An 18962-nucleotide genomic window follows, 5' to 3' on the forward strand; every position below is an offset into this window, starting at 1 on the left:
AACAGAGAGCCCTTCCTCCCCTGCTGAACTGAATGAATTCATACCTGGCTGCCCAGGAACTGGTGTGTCACTTTGTTATTCTGCAGGTCCCAGAGGACAATCAAGCCCCTGCTGTATCCAATCAGGATCTGGTCAGGGTTCTTGGGATGCTCCCGAAGGGCTTCCACCAATTCACATGAGCGCCTGTTACAGTAATCTTCCGGTACCCTACAGAAGAGAAAACCAAGAAAAATTTATTCCAGATATAACCCAATATGACTGTAATAACAGTTAAGGTATAAGAATGAGCAACTGAGGAATAAAAAGTTCAAACAGATGACAAGAAGTAAGATCTTTCCACAAATCCTTCAAGCAGCAGAAAAATGTTATGTAGGACATCACAGCAGGCCTGCCACATAGACATGCACCCAGTCCCATTTTCTTCAGGGAAAACACAAGGTTTACAATGAATTCCAAGACTGGATCCCAGGAGTGTAAAGACAGTCTGAACCACGCACCCTGTTCTCTTGTGACACGTACAGAATAAAGGTAACATGGAAATGTCAGTAGGAATCAACAGTTATAAAGTAGGACAGTTTTCAGCAGCACTTGAATAACAAAATCCCTATTTGGACACAGCAGCATTAGAAGTTCTGCCAATGGTCAAAAAATAAATGGGTAATTACAACTAAGCATAACATTTTTTTGCAAAAGTAAACACAAGGGACCAAGCACAAGGTTTCCAGATTTACTCCTGTATAGTTCTGCCTATATGCTACAGCTCCACTGTGACACTGATGGCTTGACCAGGACAGAAACTGCTATTAACACATACCAGGACCAAAAGTTACTTTCACAGGAGACATGCAGATTTGCACAATGCTTAACACAACAGCGAGGCCCCAGTACATAATCTAGGGTGACATTTTAACAAAGGAGATGTCAGCTCATGGGATTCCAGCTCCATGCAGCGCCGCCTGTTCGCTCACTCACCGCTGCAGCACGGCCTCGGAGGTGATGGTCCTGTCCTCCAGCACTCGGAACGACGGCAGCTCCACCACAAAGATGTTGCCGCTCTCTGTGCCAAGATACAGGACTTCCCGCGAGGAATGGGGAAGGACGGCCGTTATCTGCGTGGCACTTGGTGGAGACCTGGGCATGCAAAGAGACTCATCTACTGCATGCAAAAACACCATCATTACTGAACTTGAGAGAACTAACAACTCAGAGGTATTTACAAGTGTCATTTGCTTTATAGGCAGAAATTTTGAGCCAGGCATGATTTTTTTGAAGGAATAAAGCACTAGCTTGAAGATAAATTATGTCAAAACACTGTTGATAAGCATGTGGACAAAGACCCAGATGCCTTTCTACAGAAGCCTCCCTCATTAACTGTCTCCAAAGGAGCTAAAAATAGCTCACCCCAAACTGGCAAGATCAAGCGAAACTAAAACCATAGCAGTATTTTAAACTCTGACTTAAGGGATGCTTAGATTTACTTAACCTTAAGATTTACAGCTCCTGTACACACAGGATGGATGCACAGTATTAAAAAAGTCACCCTTTACAACACTCTCAAAAGGTGGTCTCCCAGGCCCACGCCAACTCCTGTTTGGTTTCCATGGATGCCCCCTTAATGGATTCATAAGAGTGGGAGTCATTAAGAACAGGACAAGCTCTAACTTGGAACAACAGCAGAATTTCCTTACTTGTTTATCCCCAAACTAGCTCACAACCACTCTTGCGGCTTACCCAGGTGGCCCTTTCAAGGTGAAGCGGTGCTCCTCCCGCAGCTCCGAAGCTCCGTTGTGCTGCTTCAGGCTCCAGAGGTGCAAGCTGTTATCATCCAGCAATGTCACCAGCTGGCACTACAAAACCACACAATATGCTTCGTTTGGAATCACAATGTTAAAAAAAATAACACAGTATAATCTAGCAATAAAGTTGCTGCTGTTCATCATTCTCCGGTGAGGGACTGAGGAGCCAGCCACAATTCTTCATAGTGGGGGTATATACTGCAGCAATGCCGTTAGCTGACAGCAAGGGATTTGGGGGCTAGAGGGGGACAAGTAGTGGCCAAAAGGCTGAAAACACTCTTATACAGGACACAGGTTATCACTGAGGGGGATGACAAGGATTTAGGCTCTTGAAAAAGCTCAGCCTATGCTGTAAAGCCCAGCCTATGCTGTAAAGCCCAGCCAGGCAGCTGCAGGCCATCAGTTCACCAAGGTTTGCTGCAACACACCCCAGCTTTGGGTGGGGCTGCTCCAGTCTGCTACACCACACTCCTTGCATTCTTCACATCCAACCTCATCCTGGAGGGTTGTGTCAGAGCCCTTTTATGAGCCCAGCCCTGCTGGCTGCATGTTCAAATTGAAGCATTTTACCTGCCGAAGCCACACCTGGTGCAACACTCCCCGTGGGAGTTTCAGCTTATACCATTAGTTAAGCAAACAGACAACCAAAACCACCTCAAGAATTAAATCTCGCTCACAAAGAGGCCGCTCGTGCTATACTGGGAGCATCGGGCAAACAACTGCATGCTCGAGACACCAGTCTGCAAGATTCAATACCCCAAAACACACAAAGGCAACAAGCTTAACAGCAGGTGAGGTTAGCAGTACTGTTTTGAACTCCTGAAAATAATTAAATCAGTTGAGCAGCAGCTGGTGTTCTACTTGTGCTGCAGAAGATTGAGCACCCAGCCCTCCTGCAAAAATAGGGGCTACAGAAGGAAAACTAAGTTCTCTCTTCTGCAGTGGATTGCCTGAACTATTCTGGCCTTATTACCATTCCCAATATGTTGCTTGAGATAATGACTAACAGTTACAAACAATAAAGCTACTCTTGAATTTTACTGAGCATCTCCACAGCAACAGTGCTGCTAAGAACACAAAAACCACTGGGGTAAGCATTCCTGTCCAAGCAGCTTTTGAATATACTTTGTAATAGGAGCCCCATTGCCTGGAACTAACTCAACACCTGTTTAAGAGAGGTCTACATAAGTCACAGAAGCACTGAAAATATACTTACCTGGTCAGGTATAAAGTGAATCTGCATTACAGTATTGTTTTCTTCATGTAAACCCATGAACTCCACCCCAGGAGCACCATATCTGAAGAGTCTGTTGAGGATCTACAGTACTTAAGATGACCCACAGCTACAATTAATTGATAAGAAGCTTGCTAGCAAGCAAGATAAAAAGAGATTAGTTTGAAACCACATCGTACTTTTAGTGATGGGGACTGAAAAGAATTAATGCAAACCTGCTTTGATTTCATATGCTTATGGCATGTTTTGCACACTGCAGGAGAACATGGCAGTTTACTTCATCCTCTGTGCATATGCAGCAGAGGTGCCTGGACCCTGTTTTTTCTCAGAGATGTTTAGTGGTTTCCCAGACACTACAATCCTGCTTAACTAATTTGTAACCAAGAGACAGATGGCTACTGCCCGCATGTGGAGTCCAGCCCCTGCACACAAACACCACCAGGAATGAATGATTAAGCAGGCAAAGAACACATCAACTTTTCCTTTCTGGCCTGTTTCACAGCTTGTCTGGCTGGTCCTGTGCCATGGGAATCACCTCAGTGTCTTGCATATACATAAAAATCAAACTGGGCATGGTTAGTTAAAAAAAAGTCACCACCTTCAATATTTAGGTCTTTAATGCCTGGACAGTCAAAAGCTCAGGAAGCTGAAGGCACTTCTGACTTGTTTTAACCTTTGAAAGAGAATTGCTTTTAAAAAAAAAAAAAAAAACCTGCCCCAAATATTTAAACAACACTGGAATTTACAACATGAAGGATTGCTAAACTTAGGCCAGATCTAGCTTGACCTTCTGCATAGCAAGAGCAAAGAATCTTGTCAAATATCTGCTTCAGCTTAGCTTCTGCTTGAGCTATAGTTCAGCTCTTGGCAAGATAATCCCATTCTGATCAGATCAAAACCAAACCCAGGCAAACTGCTCCAGTGTTCCAGAAGCCCTTGCTTGCAGATTTATACTCAGTCTAACTTTTTACGGTGTCTTAAAGTTGCACATTCTGATGTGGTCAGAGAATCTAGGCAAAGTTGTTGGAAAGCATACAGTTTGATGGCTCCCGATCGCGTGCCGATGGCCATAAGGCGGAGAAACGGGCTATAGCCCAGTGCACTGGGTTGATGGGGAAATCCATGTTCCACAGTCTGGTAAAGAGAAAGAAAAATCACGATCAACAGCATGTTTCATGGGCATTATCATATACAGGAAAAAAACAGAAGTTAAATATGGCACGTCAGTCTGAAACACAGCACTTAACAGCAGCTTTTTCTGTTGAAAAGTGTTCAAACACAGGTTAGATTTGCTGAATCTATTGCAAGAATCCCTGGCTCTGCAGCCAGGATATGCAGAAGTGCAACAGAAATGGAAGAGAAATACTCTGAAAACTGTAACCCAAGCGGCTCTTTATGTTACGATTATAAATAACTCTGCATAAGCACAGCTTGCTCGGGCACAGCACACTCCACCACTCCACATCAACTCCACTTCTGTGAACCAACTGCTCAGCACAATTTCAAAGTCTGACACAATTACTGCGTATGGTAAGGTCAGCTTCATCCACCAAATTCCACCCGGGTCAGCCTTCGTGACCTCCTCGTGTTGACTGACATCGAGAAATGGCGCAAAGCTGTGGAGAAATACCGACAGAACACCAGTGCTCATCGAGAAAACTAAACACATCTCCTACGGGGCAGTCAGGGAAACTAATGTAACTGATACCCATTTTCCAGAGGTAGCGCAAGGAACACTGGAATTTAATGAGAGCCGGATCTTGCTAAGCCACCTCAGACTTGTGCAAAGCCATTTATTAATAAAAATATGTCAGTCACTCTTATAAGTCGCTTGGCTTTAGTGGCTTCCCCAAAGTACAACTTACACTGCACCAAGAGGAAGATTTGGAGCATGTTGGACACACCACACTTAGCATGGCCGATGCATTTACACACTATGGAATTAATTCTGCCATATTTACAGGATGCAATTAAGTGCTTGCAAAATAGCTCAGTCAAGTTTTTAGAAGCATTAATGCACGGCCATTATCATTGTTTAGACAAAACACGTACGCATGAGCGTTCAACAACATACAGCCACGTGAAGAGGAATTTGTGTGCCCAAAGATTAATACGGCTACTTCCTGGAACACATTATTATCCTTACAGTCCCAGCTTCTGGAAAATATGTTATTCTAAGTCAAGCTGGTCAGTTACAGAATAGGAATTTGTTACAAAAAAGCCCCAGGACCACTCACAGGAAAATAATAATAATAATAATAATAAGCAGAGAACCCTCCCATCTACTGATTCAACCTAAAAGTAACACCTGGACTTTATTTCCTGCATAGTGATTTCCCAAGTTAATCCCTTGCAGAAGAAACAAATCCAGGCAGTTTCACTTCTGTGGTCATGCCATTAGCCCGAGGTGCTACAGCTGAAAGTACAAAGTACTTTAATGCCCTTTCTCTGCTCCTGCCCCAAGACCCAGCGCAGGAGGATATGGCTCACCCCACAGTCTGCCAGATTCCTTCGGTTTTAGCCATATGATCGCGATTCATAAATTCTAAAAATAGACCTCCTTCCTCTAAGTCATCACTTACTCCACTTTGAGGTCCTATTAGGGGAAGATAAACCAGTTTAGACGATATAAAAATGGAAATACTGGAGCATTTCCTGATTTTTTGCTTGCCAACTCATAAGACTGGGCAGAGGAGCAGATACTAATTTTTCATGTCTTATAAGTAGTAAATTAAGATTAGTATTACTGGCTCCAAAATGACCAAGTTTATTTCCCTTTACAATAACTTAATCTCCAGCCTTATTTATTCATAATCTGAGAAGGTAATTTAAGTGTTAAGGCTGTATTATTAAAAACAAATTTTGAGAAGTCAATCTTTTTAGCATCGCCCTTTAAGCTGTTGCTACCCAAGCTTTGCTTAGCTACACATGTAAAACCTCCTAGAGGAGCCTGTATGAAATCAGGAACTGTTGTACAGACTCAGGATTGAAACGGGGCAGTTTTCTAACCCAGCGCAGGCAAAGAAGAATTTCTCTGTGACACGACAGCTACCGAGACACCACAGACGAGCTTCCTAGTTGTCAAAGTTGTGGGAGTATGAAGCCATGACATACAATTCTGGGAAGATGATTCAAGTCATGTTATCTTAACAGCAAATCAGACTTAATTGAATCAGGTGTAGCAGAGGCAATAGACACCATTCCACTCTCCCCCAAAACAGAGCGAGGAACTCATTTGCGAGACACTGGTGTAATTCCACTGTTAGTTTTAGTTTCAACTTGTTCACAGTCACTGCACCGTCACGCCGTCAGCACAACTAAGTGCCGTTTTCAATAAAACATCAATTAGAAACTATGTTTATTCTGAGATTTCTTCCAGCCCAGAAGATAAGGCTTTAGCCATGATTGTCATAACAGAAAGCCATGACTTACACAATCCTGTACTGCCTGTTAGGAAGCTGTCAATACCAGCCTTAATTCTGGCCTAATTATATCTTGGTTTTGATGTGTTAATTTGTAAACATATTAGACAGATCAATAGAAGCTTTAATTTTCAAGTATGAGACCTATTAACTGCATAACCGAGCATGTAGGAACTCAGTAATAATAATAGGAGGGTAATATTTTCTCCAGGTTTTCCTTCAGTAGAAAACTTGAAGTACCACCCCCCACCTCATAGGCAAATTTGCAAAAGCTACAGTAGCTATAGCATCACATGCAGAAGCGTAAGAAGAGAGTATCAGTAACAACCGCAGCATGAAGTAAAGGGACTAATGGTTTCTGACAGCTTTGAATCTTCAACCAAGATGCCCATAAGACATAACGAAGGTAACTCCCTCCTCTGTCATTGTTTGCAAAGCAAAGCAAGAAAGGCAGCACGGTGGCTTTTTGGCTGTATGTGACACAACCAGGCGTTCACATTCACTGTACTGATTACCCAGATCTATTTTTGCTGATTTACACCCAGTTGTTAAACCACATTGAGTCAGCTTTTCGGCTGCCCTCTTTTCCCCCCTCTTGGGCAGCTTTCATCAGGCAGCCCTTTCACCTGCTCAGCAGGTAAACCCAGCACGGGGAACAGGAGAGGTTACAATGGAGCCTTTCAGCACAGCTGAAATCAGAAACTAGAGTGCCCACAATGTGCCCTCCGTCTCAAAAGGGCCTTTGTTTCTTTGAAGAAAGGTAGGAGCTTTCGTTTTGATTTTCCTCAGACCATAGATTTGTCAGGCTCGGTACAATTAAGCCCGATGTCAGCAGCATTAACGAGCAGAAATGCTTCATGTCATCGTACTGCAGGAAAAATGTGGCCAAACGTAACAGTTGTTCCCAGCCCACACTAAAGCTGTGCAGATGAAATTCAGTGCTGCCTCCCTTCTTTCGTTTCTCTCCACTTCTCCTCTCAGATTGTTTTATGACAAAGTGGAGACAAACCCAGTCACAGGCAATCAAACCTTGTACCTTTGCTAATACGTCTTTTGAAGAAACGATGGAGCCTGTATGTGTTAAACCTACTTTGCATAGACACTAATTCAGATTTAAGGTAAGTTATATATCACACCCATTAGCAAAGGGTTAGGAAGACTGAAAAGAGGGGAAAAAAAACACAAAGCCGTAAATTAAATGCAATGTTCCCAGTTTGGTAACATTCAGCTGTAAGACAGGCTGGTTCACCTGTGTGTTACCCATCATCTAGTCTGACAATGCCAGCCTGAACATGTTTGCTCTGCAGGGCTTGGACTGAGCCAAAGGCATCCAAATACTACTTCCAAAAGCAGGATAAACTCAAAGAAGTAGACTGCCAAGTCCACATACCTTCTCTTCCATCCAATCCACTGAGCTAAAAACAGATTCTTGCAACAGGTACACACAAGTGTGAGAAGTTCTTACTCATACAGAGAAACAGATATGCAAAGCTCAGTGACTACCAGAATTTAGGAAGGTGTTTTTTGAAACAAACATGAGCTTGAGGGCAGTTTGAAGAGATTGTCAAGTGGTCAATCGGTCCTTTAAAACCATCTGGACCACCTCTTCTCTGCAACAGAAACGCAAGGGAAAAAGCAGTAAAAAGATTGCAAAATATTTATACTTGAGAGAGTAAACAAACAAAAAAAATCCAGCACCACCCATTAAAGAGACTTTTTAAATTGAAGTCCATTAGTAGGTCAGCATGGTCAAACACATTCCACTATATTAACACTAAACTTACGTGGTATCATGCATCCATATTCAACTCCAGCGTAAACAACAAAAGGAGGGCAGGAATCCCCAGCACTTTTAAGGTACAGACTTTCCATTTAGTCACCAGCAGCACCACACAAAGAGGCACAAGCACACCACACCATTTCTCTGATCAGCAACTTCATGGTCCCACAAAATATTTCCCAAGCAGGTTCTTAACCAGAAGTGCTTCAAAGCCCTCAAATAACAAGTGTTTAAAACCTTGCTCACCAGCACTAACGTGCTTGCTTTACCGGCACGTTAGACAAGGACAGTCTAGCACAGAAAGTACTTCTGTGTTTGGCTCCTTGAAGCCACAACCTTCAACAGGTCAGAACTAAGGTCAGACTTTCCCAGATCTTCTCAGTCTACCTGGTGTGAGTACATGTTTATTGTATCAAAGGCTTTCAAATTATCCATTATCTCTGGACATACTGGAAAAGGACACGAAAGGCTTAAAAAAAAAAACTTTATGCAAGAAAAAAGTATAATGTCAAAGATTCTGGTATAATGTAATGGTCTAATATTCATTCCTTTTCCAATTCTTGTTGGAAATGAACAAGTATTGTGGCTTAAAGTGCAAATGCATTTGGCGAAGCCTTTAATTATCAAGTCGTTAATGAGTGCAAACCATCAGGAAGTGTCCAAAGCAGTCGCCTCTCCAGAAACAAAATGCAATATTTACCCTTAGGACTGAATCAAATGGAGTCACAAATGGTGATGCCAACTTATAACATATTTGGAAGTTTCCCTCTGCTGCAAAATCTAGTTCTTTCAGCCCTGATTTGCATTATCCAAACCAGTCTGTCTCCGGCAGGTAAAGTTTAGCCAAACATTCTCATAAGAGAAAGGCACATTTAAGGAAGAGACATCCCTGAAATAGCAAAGGTTTTTCCAAGGTATATATAATTTTATACGCTTATAAGCAATTCTCACCCATCCCTGGGACATCTCTTCTGATGCTGACATTGCACCCAGCTAAAAGTTAAAACCAATTCAGTCCCGGTCTTCATTCACTAAAATTTTTACTGCATCTGCACAAGCATTTCCCCATGGCAGCAAGCAGAAAACAGGCCTGGAGCACTCCTGAATCCCTTTTGTCTCCCAACAGGAAGGAGATATGCATGGAAATGGTGTGGTTTAGTACCAAATTACATTAAATCATTCATCTCAGATACCCAAGGTATATATCTACACTAGAACTTTAATGAATCAATCAAGGAGGTTATTTCCTAGGCTGACTTCATTTGTCCGTTATACTTTGCAGCAAAATTCCATTTAAACCTTGGAAATACAAAACCTACAAATATATTTCTGATAGCAAATGAAGATGTAAGTTGCAATAAATTAATCCTAGGCATTTACAAAGATGAAAGCACTATGTTCCTGGCCAGGGCTCAAAAGAAAAATGCCCAGAGTGTTGGACAGATAGCACAGAGGGAAGGAAAAACATCAGATACAGATTCAGACTAAGATAATAGCAAATTAATTATTAATGGCCATTGTACTGTGTAGGTGCTACCACGTTTCTACCACAACCTTTTAAATTCACATTCAAAACCAGAAGTATACTTATAAACCCAAAGTCCAATCATGAACAAAGAACTCAGGCTTCAGCTGCATCACAAGCTGTGGCTTATGAGTATCTTTGGAAAAATGTTTACTTTCATAGTGGTACCACAAAGACCTATAACATACCTATAACAAACTGCAGAACACCCAGAGTATATAAAAGCTGCTGTGAAGATCTCTTCCCTCAGCAAGTGCCACTCAACAGCATGACAATATCGCTCTTCTCAAAAACAAAAGCCAGAACTGAGAACATGCTTGTGAGCTTAGAGAAAACCAGTCAGACACATTGGGGAGGGAAAAAGAGACAGAACTGAAAAAGAAAACAAACCACGTCTCCTAAATTTAACTTTTCCACCCACGCTCGAGTAGTTTTTCCTTCCCTTTACACTCTGCAATGGCTCAGGATCCATTTGCCTTGCACACATATGCCTTGAATTCTGAGGAAAGCACCGTACCTTGTTAAACTGGAACAGGTCGCGTTTAAGCCTCTCTCTCACTGGATCATGTCCTGGTCTTAAGAACCTTCTCATCTTCCTTGCTGTTGTATCTTGGCACCAAAAATCCTAACAACAAAAAAACAAAGCCATATGAACAAAAGCAGCCCGAGAAGAGAAGCAGGCAGAAGTAGGTTAGTTATTTTGGTTTAGCAGGTAACACAAATCAGCCAGAGCACAATGAGACAACATTGCTATCGAGTAACTAAAACCCGATACCAGCACAGAGTGGCATCTCTGGTGCAGGACTTACACAATGCCATATTCACAATGCTAAAGCAAACCAGCACAGGTAAGCCAAGAGGATTTTAGAAGAGTTTTTACACTTGGCCATTTTGTGACCACTTTGGTTGACCTTATTCAAAGAAAAGCCAAGCAAAACTGTAGCATTCACATAAACATTTCGACAAACCCAGTCTAAAGGCTAACCCCCGGGCTCACAGGCATTATTGACTAGTATCAGTTTTCACCCCAGGTAACCCTCCAGCTATTGAGCTAAAAAGAGAAAGAAGCACATTTTCAGCTCGCTCCATGGGTAGGGCAGAAAGGGCGCTGTGCTGCCTGCAGGGTAGCTGCATTAATTATTAACTTGCTTTTGTAAAATATCAAGCCTAACTCCCTGCTCAAGGTGGGGGTAGGGGAAGGAAATTTTGCACCTGCAGTTCAATGTGCAACTAGAAGCACAAGCCTTTCAGTACATCTGACTGCTTTGTGTCTCTCGTAGCACCAAGAGGATCCAAGCAGGACTAATTAGACCTGACTTTCAACCTACCAACCACACTGGGGATGCCAGGCTACAGCTTCATATTCTGTACAGCTCGAGAGATTCTTTGTCAGGTCTCCCCTCTGCAGAGGTGCTAAATGACAAGTAAAACTCTGCCAATTCAAGAGCAAAGGTTTGAATCGCATCCTGACAACTTACCTGGGCATAAGTGCTCCTGCCTGCCCTGGCCATCTTTGACAAGCTCCAGTTTCCAGTGCACACACAGCTCAGCTGCTCATGAAGCAGCTACTGGACACTCCTGTCAGTATCTTATTTTCATTTGTTGGACAGGAAATTACAGCCAATTACCAGCTACTCTGTACACAACACACAGGCACAGTGAGGGCCAGAACTCCTGAGGTCCAATGAGGAATCTGTATAGATATTCTATAGCAGCCCGTCATCAGAAGAGGTACACACACGCACAGCAAGCTGGGGAAGGCTACTGTCTCAAGGGGAAGAGAGGGGCCAGGAGTGCCAACGGGACTGTCAGGCAAACAGAGGACCTCGGGCCCTTGGTCACAGTGTGGGGCTGGAGGGTGGCGGAGGGGAGAGCTCTCACCACCTGTCTGGATAATGGGAGCAGCAGAGCTGGCAAACAAGGTGGCTGTCTCTGCTCCTACAATAACTATGGTCTCTCGTTAGCGACTTAAATCAGCCAGCCAATCCTGAGCAGCTTGAATTATTTTTCAAATACCTTCCAGCAAGGACTTACCAGCTGTAAAAGACTAAAAAAATGAAATAGTATTATAAACAGGATGCTCCATAGCCTCATTTTTGAGAAGTCCCTTTAGAAACTCCCTTAGTTAGAACTTGGACCTCCTTGTTGTACCCTTCTACCTTTCCTGCTCACGCTCCAAAATCTCCAGCCACCTACGCAGTACTGTCCAGAGCTCACTAAGAAGACTGCAATGCAGTCCTGGTTCAGAGGACCAGAAGATCACATCAGCACCAAGAGCCTGAGTCACTTAGTCCCCACCTAGAGTCACCAGCATCCCCGTTCACCACAGAGAAAAGCACCTCTGAGCAGGGAGCTAACAGGTATCTGTGTATGCCAACTGTGCGGGGGGGAAGAACATGTACAAACACACATACAGCAGGGGTCCCTCAAAAAAGAGAGGAAAAATAAAAGTATAGTTCACTTGGAAAGTGATTTAGGTACCTCAACTGAAATTTCAAAAATTCTATCAGATCATAAGTTTCTTTCACCAGACATTCCTGCGAGAAAGAGGGACATATTTACACAAGGCTATATTTACTCTAAGTTAGAAAAAGCTACAGAGCAGTGACAAGCTGCTGTGCTATGCAAGGAGAGCATATCACACCCATGTATAACACAGTTTGCCCTTAGCCAGCCAAGGAAAGGAAAGTGCCAAAAAGACGCACCCTTTCCCACTGTCAGTCAATGTCCTGGACCTGTTAAACTAGGCAAACCCACAGAGAAACTCTACTAATTATCCTCCCACTTCGGAAAAGAGACCTCAGCTGTGACAGCAGAGGCAAACTCACTGTTACGAGCAAAGTAAGCAGATCGGGCTTGATTTGAGAGAGATACAACTTTATATTTAACACTCTGTTAGAATGTTTTATTCTGAAATATTAATTGCATGCTGTTTTAACCTGCTTATGCAAGAGATCTAGCATTCACACTCCAGCCCACAACAACTTGCTCAACTGGCTAAGGAGCATAGGAGCTCAGAATCAAGCAGAGCTCACTTGAAGAAACATCATCCTGGCAAGCTGATGTGTCCATTATGATCAGAGAAGGCACGCTACAAAAGTCACCTCTCGTTCACTTGTATCAATTGACTTGCCCGATCAAAGAACTCCTGAGTGTCACAGTAAGGGAGGAGACAAGAGGAAAAGCAGTTTTGAGCAAAGGAGGAAGAGCAAAGAGAATGGCATCGCTGTGGAACAGGTGATCCAAACAGAATTATTATTATAACTTTGCAAAGCTCTTGTCAATGCGAATAATTTTCCTTTTAGTACAAAAAAGCCTTTTCCAAATCTAGAAGAAAACAAAAAAAGATTCCACAATCTGTATAACGTTCTTTTCCAGATGCACATTTACATATTAGCCGACCAGTTTCTCTCCCACACACCTTCAGTGTCTTACATAAAACTCCAATCCCATGTGCTCTGCAGCTATCTGCCAGCCAGCATTTATAACCATATGGTAACAGTTGTGGCTACCAGTAGCCAAAGAGGAATCCTCCAGTAGCCTCTGAAGCCATGCCAGGTCTGCATGTATCTAATGGTCTTATTTTCCAGGGAAACAATTCTTTAGGTTTTCAAAGATGAGCCTTTTACCAGAAACTGTGCATCATTTTCTTCTTCCAAGATGCACTGAGGTCAGTTGTTTGTAGGCAACAGCAGCCCAAGGCTGAGTCAGTCCCTATTTTGCTCATATTCAGTACATGGACACCTGACGGCAAAGCTCAGAGTGCCCTGTACATCAAGCTCCTGCGGCTTCATTAGCTGAATGCTTAGCTAAATAGGAGGTACCCTTTGTCATTTGATTAGATCCAGCCACAAACAAAAGCCCTTCATTACTCAGCTAGAAATGCAATGAAAGCATGAGTTGCAAGACGATCCCGTTTCTGATCACAGACTAAGGAGCCGTTAACATTGAAACCAGATTTCATTCTGGCTTCCTTGCTCAGCTCCTTTCATTTAGGATGTTGAGATTTATGGCAAGTACATATGTCACATCTCACAACAGACCCACATTCAATAGAAAAACGAATGCTTCTTCCTAGGAAAAGCATTAATTGTTCCTCACTGCTGTGTGTCAGCAATCCCCTCAGAGTTCCACGTTTTGCTTTGTCTCCATTGCTTTTGCACACAGCAATGGGTCTTGATGCCCACACACAGCTCGCTGAGACACTCTGGATTTTCTCCGTCAACCAGGCATGGGCTGGGGGGAATTACCCTTTGTAGAAATTCATTGCAATATTTATGTTCTCCCATTATAGTGGAATTTCCAGCCAAAAGTATAAGAGAACCAATGTTCTAAGTCCCAACCACACAAGTTAATCCAGTCTTGCAAGACGAGGAAGCCCAGGTCAGAAGTTTTTACTACGTAGACAAGTACTGCGTGGATACAGTCCCCAGGTAACCCCACAACAAAAACATACCTAAAATGACTTTATTTTGCTCACATAGGAGAGTTGCATGGTACCACCTGTGTTCTCCCTATGCAACCTTTACTCAACTTGAACAGGTTTTCAATGGGATAAGGTCCAACAGCTTTCTTTTAAAAAATGGCACCAAGTATCTCAAGAACTCTTAAATCTTGTCTTGTTTTAGGGCTCCTTTTCATTCCTTCCTCATCACCCCTTCCTGCTTACAGGTCCTTAAAAAAAGAACTTGTACCTATGCATCTGATACTACTTTATCAACCCTGCTAAAATAAAAGAGGCCTTATCAACAAGCTTTGTTTGAACTACGAGCAGCTAGTGCTCCTATAACAACCGGTCACCGCCACAGCCCTGTCTGAACTAGGTTTCCTCGGGCATCCAGACGTTTGCCTTGTTCCTGTTACCAACAATCAGCAGCAACAGAACAGAGGCCGGACCAATCGCACAGGGAAAAGCTATTCCTTAGCGCCAATGATCTCTCAAAGCATCGTTTAAATACTAGTCTTATCAAGTTTATCGATTACAGGAGCCATCAGACATGATTCATTACAAGTTTAAGAATGCTTTTAGCTTGAAATCAATGAAACCAGCCCTAGGTATTCTCTTCCCTAGGTTGTCGCTGTATAAGGCGCATCTCTACAATCATGCTCAGCTGTAACACACTGTGAAGACAGATACTCAAGGAGAAAGCAGGAGCCAAGCAGGAACAGTGCCAGCACATGAAAAACCTGCAGCTTTATAAACAGGAGAGTGTTCGGATGCACCTTGCTCACAGTAGCCAGGCACTAGCAGAGAGGTAAACCGAAAGATCCTCCCGTAAAACAGGATTACTGTCCCTGAACCTGGAGAGCCAGGTGGTTGAATGAACAACTGAACAGACTGTGTCAACACTACACGCAGGTGGCTGCCCTCCCAAAACACAGAAAATATTACATAAAAGATCCGAGACAGATTCCCCAAGAACTCTTGAAAAATAATTGAGAACCCATCATACAAATCAGGCAAGTTCATGTTATTTCGCAGTCTTTTGCTTGGAGTTACCAGGCACTGCCCACTTGCAATGAATTTACTAATTGTGCAAACCTTGTGTGTCATTATGACTCCTATTGTGTTTGCCTTGTCATGGGAGCATGACAACATGAAGTTTCAAAACGCTACAGCAGAACAAAGTCTTCACACTAAACAACACTATCGCACATGATGCAAAACTGTGTGTGCTCCCAAGCAGCAGGATTCAAATGGAAGAGTGGCTTGTAACTTTGGAATAGCATTTTACACCAAACATATTGGGGCAATGGAATAAAACACAAAAGCATTTGCTTCTTAAAGCAACACAAAGAGATCAAGCAAGAAGCAGCTTCTAGATGAGAACTGGAGTTCCCATAGAATTTCTGCACAGAAATCAAACTTTAAGCTATCGCCAGTCCCTCCTTTGATAAACTATTTTAAAGAAACATCAGGCTACTAGCAGTATCACATACTTTTATGGCCATGTACTAATTGCATTACATTAGAGATGCTTAAAACCTTTTACTCTTCGATATCTCTCAAGTCTCTGTGTCGGCCAAGAAAAAAACCACACCTCATCCATAAGCAATTCCCATTAATAATCACATTACTGCGCTAAAAAGCCACTAGAAGATATAGGACTCAACTGCTTTAACTCCTCCAATAGTTTTCTTTAGTCGGTAGTTACATCCAGTGCAATTTGTTCAAAATCAAAGACAAAAATATTCCTTAGCACTGTTCTATGGAGAACTCTTCTCCCTTTTCAACACCGTAGGGACTAAAGGGAGCCCCTCACGCGGCTACAAGCAGCACTGAGCAGGATTAGGGGCTGCTCACTATCCGCACAGATCATCCTTGTCCCCTCCGTGTCTTTACAAGGAACGTGCCAAGACGCACGGAGAAGCCTTAGGATGTACCACCGCTTTGCATTCCACTTGCCAGGAGCACCAGCTTCCCAAATCAAAGCTAAAATCACCAGGCAGCTGCTTGGGGCACACAGCTTCACCTGGGACTTGGTAAAGCAAGATATTCCAGTTGACCAAAGTGCTCTCAGATGACTACAAAGAGCAGCACTCCCCATCAAGTAACATTACAACGGACAATTTTTAGTATCTCAGTGAATCTGTCCTCCAATCTTGTCACTATCCTCACACAAGCATAAAGATTTGTGCCACTATGCTGCAGAAACGCAGACCCAGAAGAATACTTCAACTGCTCTACACCATTACCAATGCTAAACACACCAAACCTTCTCCAAAGTCAAGGTTAAGCCTCACCTCCAGGAGACAAGCTGTCAGTAACCAGCCTGTTCCCATACCACAACTGCAGGGCAACCCGAGACAAAGGCTAAACAACTTGTTTCACCTTCTTGCTGCCTGTTAGAAGTAATGTGCTCCCTCACCCATCAAGCTCTTAAAACTTTGGGGAGGAAAATAAACCAGTAATGTGATATATTTAATATGAGCAGGGATTTAAAGAAAAAGAAAACAAAGGAAATGCTAACAGAGTGTCCCAAAGGAGACGCTGCAATCCTTACTAATCACATCTGCTTTGAACCAGCCGTAACAGATGGAGCGCTCCGAGGCCGGGCTGCCGGCAGGGATGTTCCGCACGGCAGGACGGGGCAGCAGCGGGGAAAGGGGCCGCTCCGGACGGCTCTCGCAGGAGCCAGCGGGGCAGTTTCCGTCCCGGGGCCGGTCCCCCAGCCCCCCACGGCGGCTCCGGCTCGGCCCCGGCCCCCCTGCGCCGAGGGGTGAAGCAGGAAGTCACGGAACAAGCGGCCACCGCCGCGACCTCCATGAAATCCCAGGATGTGAAGCTGCCGTGCGGTGCCCTACGCCCCCCGCTCCAGAGCGCACACAGTACGGCAAACTCGGTAGGCAAAAAAAATTAAAAAGGCAAACAAAAGACCCCGAACAAACCCAGCCCCGCAACGTCAGCGCTTGAAGTTTTAGGGGCGAGCCACGGCCGGTGTCCCGGGGCGCGCTGGGGTGCGGGGGCTCCAGCTGTGGGCAGCCCCAGTGCGTCCGGGTCAGAGCCGGCAGCCGGGCTCGCCGGAGCGGGGCAGCGCGGAGGGCCCGCGAACGCGGGGAAGCGGACCTCCCGGAGGCGGGGGAACCGGTGAGCACCTGCCAGCCCCGCCGGAGGGATTCCGGGAGCAAGCCCGCGGGGCGCCGCAAAGCCCAGGAGGAGCGGGTGCCGCCCCGGCCCGCCGCAGCGAGCCCTCCCGGGGCCGCTCTGGCCGGACCCCCCGCCAGGACCCTGTCCTGGAGTCTATCCCGCCAGGCCGGCCCCAGCCCTGCACCCCCCGCGGAGCCCCAGCGAGCCGCGCTCACCTGGGGGGCCTGAAGCCGGGGCCGCCCCGGCCTCGCTCCGCTCCGCGCCCGCTCCCCCTTCGCCTGCGCGGCGGCCTCGCTCCCCGGGCACCTCCGGGAGGGGTGCGGTAGGGCGGGGCCTTCGCACGGGAACCGCCCCCACGGGGCGGGGCCGTAGATATGCAAATCGCTCTTCTGGGGCGGGGCCTCGCATGCAAACTAAGTTGAGCCTCCCTTTCATCCGGCGCGGTCATGAATAATTCAGCACTCCGCTCGCTCGCAGCCAATCAGAAAGCGGTGGCCATATGGGCGGCCACGCTGCCTGGCGCGGGCAGAGCGCGCCACAGGGGCGACCGGGACACCGAGCACCGGCCGTGTCAGGGCCCCCACTCCCGGCTCTGTTCGCCCGCCAGCCCCGCGAGGGGCAGGAACCAAGCCCAGGGAAGGTGCCAACCGGTCGTCGGTTGCAAAAAAAAAAAGATGGAAAGGCTTAACAGAAAGTTGAAGCCTTAGCTGGAAAGAGCCACACAACCACTGCTACCTTGCTACACAACAGTCTATATCCTATTGCAGGGAATAACAACTACTGATTCCTCGGCCAGCTATGTGGAGTGCAATGGTAGTACAAGGTCTGCCAACCTCTCTGCATCCACGCAAAAGCTTGAAATTACCTCTGCCAAGGGGCCAGTACCAGTCGACATTTCAGCCAAGCTTCCAAAAGCAATGTTTTCCAATTAAAATATTAATTTCTGTCACCTTCTTGCAACATCCAGCCAATCCTCATTGCAGGCCAAAATGAAGCAGTGGTATCAGTCTGCATCATAATCCCATCCTGGTAAAAGCACTGTCAGATGTTGTGGTGCTGAGCAAGGCAGCCACAGTTTCTCAATCCTCCCTGCAGTGGTTATTAAATTGTAATTGTTTCATGCTGAATCAGGGAGTCTCTGCCCCAGCGAAACTCACTGGGTGGCTCTTGTAGAGTTCATTGATACAATTCCACCTTGGCATAAGCAGATGAGACAGAATGAAATCAACGGGAGTGAGCTTGACCTAATACCGGGACAAACGTGGGCCCTGTGGGTCAAACTGGAGCTCTTCTGGCTGCGCCTGTTCTTAGAAACCCTCTTCCCACTGTCTTTAATCTGCAAAACAGTCTGGGAGAATGCTGAGGGAACACACTGGAGCTGTGAACAACTCCGGTGTTTGAAGAGGGTTATGGGAGCAAAAGCACTGCTGGGAGGAGGAGGAAGGGGAGGACATGTGGGAGGAGCTGTCAGACCCTCACCTTCCAGCATCTGATAGCAGGAGTGCGTGCATGGAACAGGAACAGGCGCCGTGCTTGCAGCAGATCCTGGCCACCTTGGGCTATGATACCGCTGACCACGCAGGAGGAAGGCGACAAGGTGTCCTGTGTTGACAGGGA

At 45.2% G+C, this 18962-nt stretch overlaps 1 protein-coding gene across 8 annotated transcripts in view; it reads right to left on the reverse strand.

The window, feature by feature from the left end:
* LLGL2 (LLGL scribble cell polarity complex component 2) overlaps positions 1 to 18847 on the reverse strand; it is a 33778-nt gene extending 14931 nt beyond the window's left edge. For 2 of the 8 annotated variants that reach the window (XR_014185506.1, XM_082066955.1), the window contains exons 1-7: positions 18211 to 18421; positions 10275 to 10382; positions 4067 to 4164; positions 3013 to 3094; positions 1732 to 1847; positions 973 to 1131; positions 45 to 207 (exon numbers count right to left, since the gene is read on the reverse strand). Coding sequence is in view for 7 of the 8 variants with exons in the window: in XM_082066955.1 (XP_081923081.1) it covers positions 45 to 207; positions 973 to 1131; positions 1732 to 1847; positions 3013 to 3094; positions 4067 to 4164; positions 10275 to 10382; positions 18211 to 18240 (756 nt within the window). In the remaining variant the exon portion in view is untranslated. Of the gene's footprint in view, positions 1 to 44; positions 208 to 972; positions 1132 to 1731; positions 1848 to 3012; positions 3095 to 4066; positions 4165 to 4552; positions 4621 to 9945; positions 10068 to 10274; positions 10383 to 17353; positions 17374 to 17560; positions 17639 to 18210; positions 18422 to 18824 lie in introns of those variants that run through there. The other 6 variants (XM_082066960.1, XM_082066956.1, XM_082066957.1 and 3 more) reach the window with 6 other exon arrangements.
* Between the last annotated feature and the right edge of the window lie 115 nt (positions 18848 to 18962).

This window comes from Streptopelia decaocto (assembly GCF_964273445.1).
Source record: "Streptopelia decaocto genome assembly, chromosome: 16".
Lineage (NCBI taxonomy): Eukaryota > Metazoa > Chordata > Aves > Columbiformes > Columbidae > Streptopelia > Streptopelia decaocto.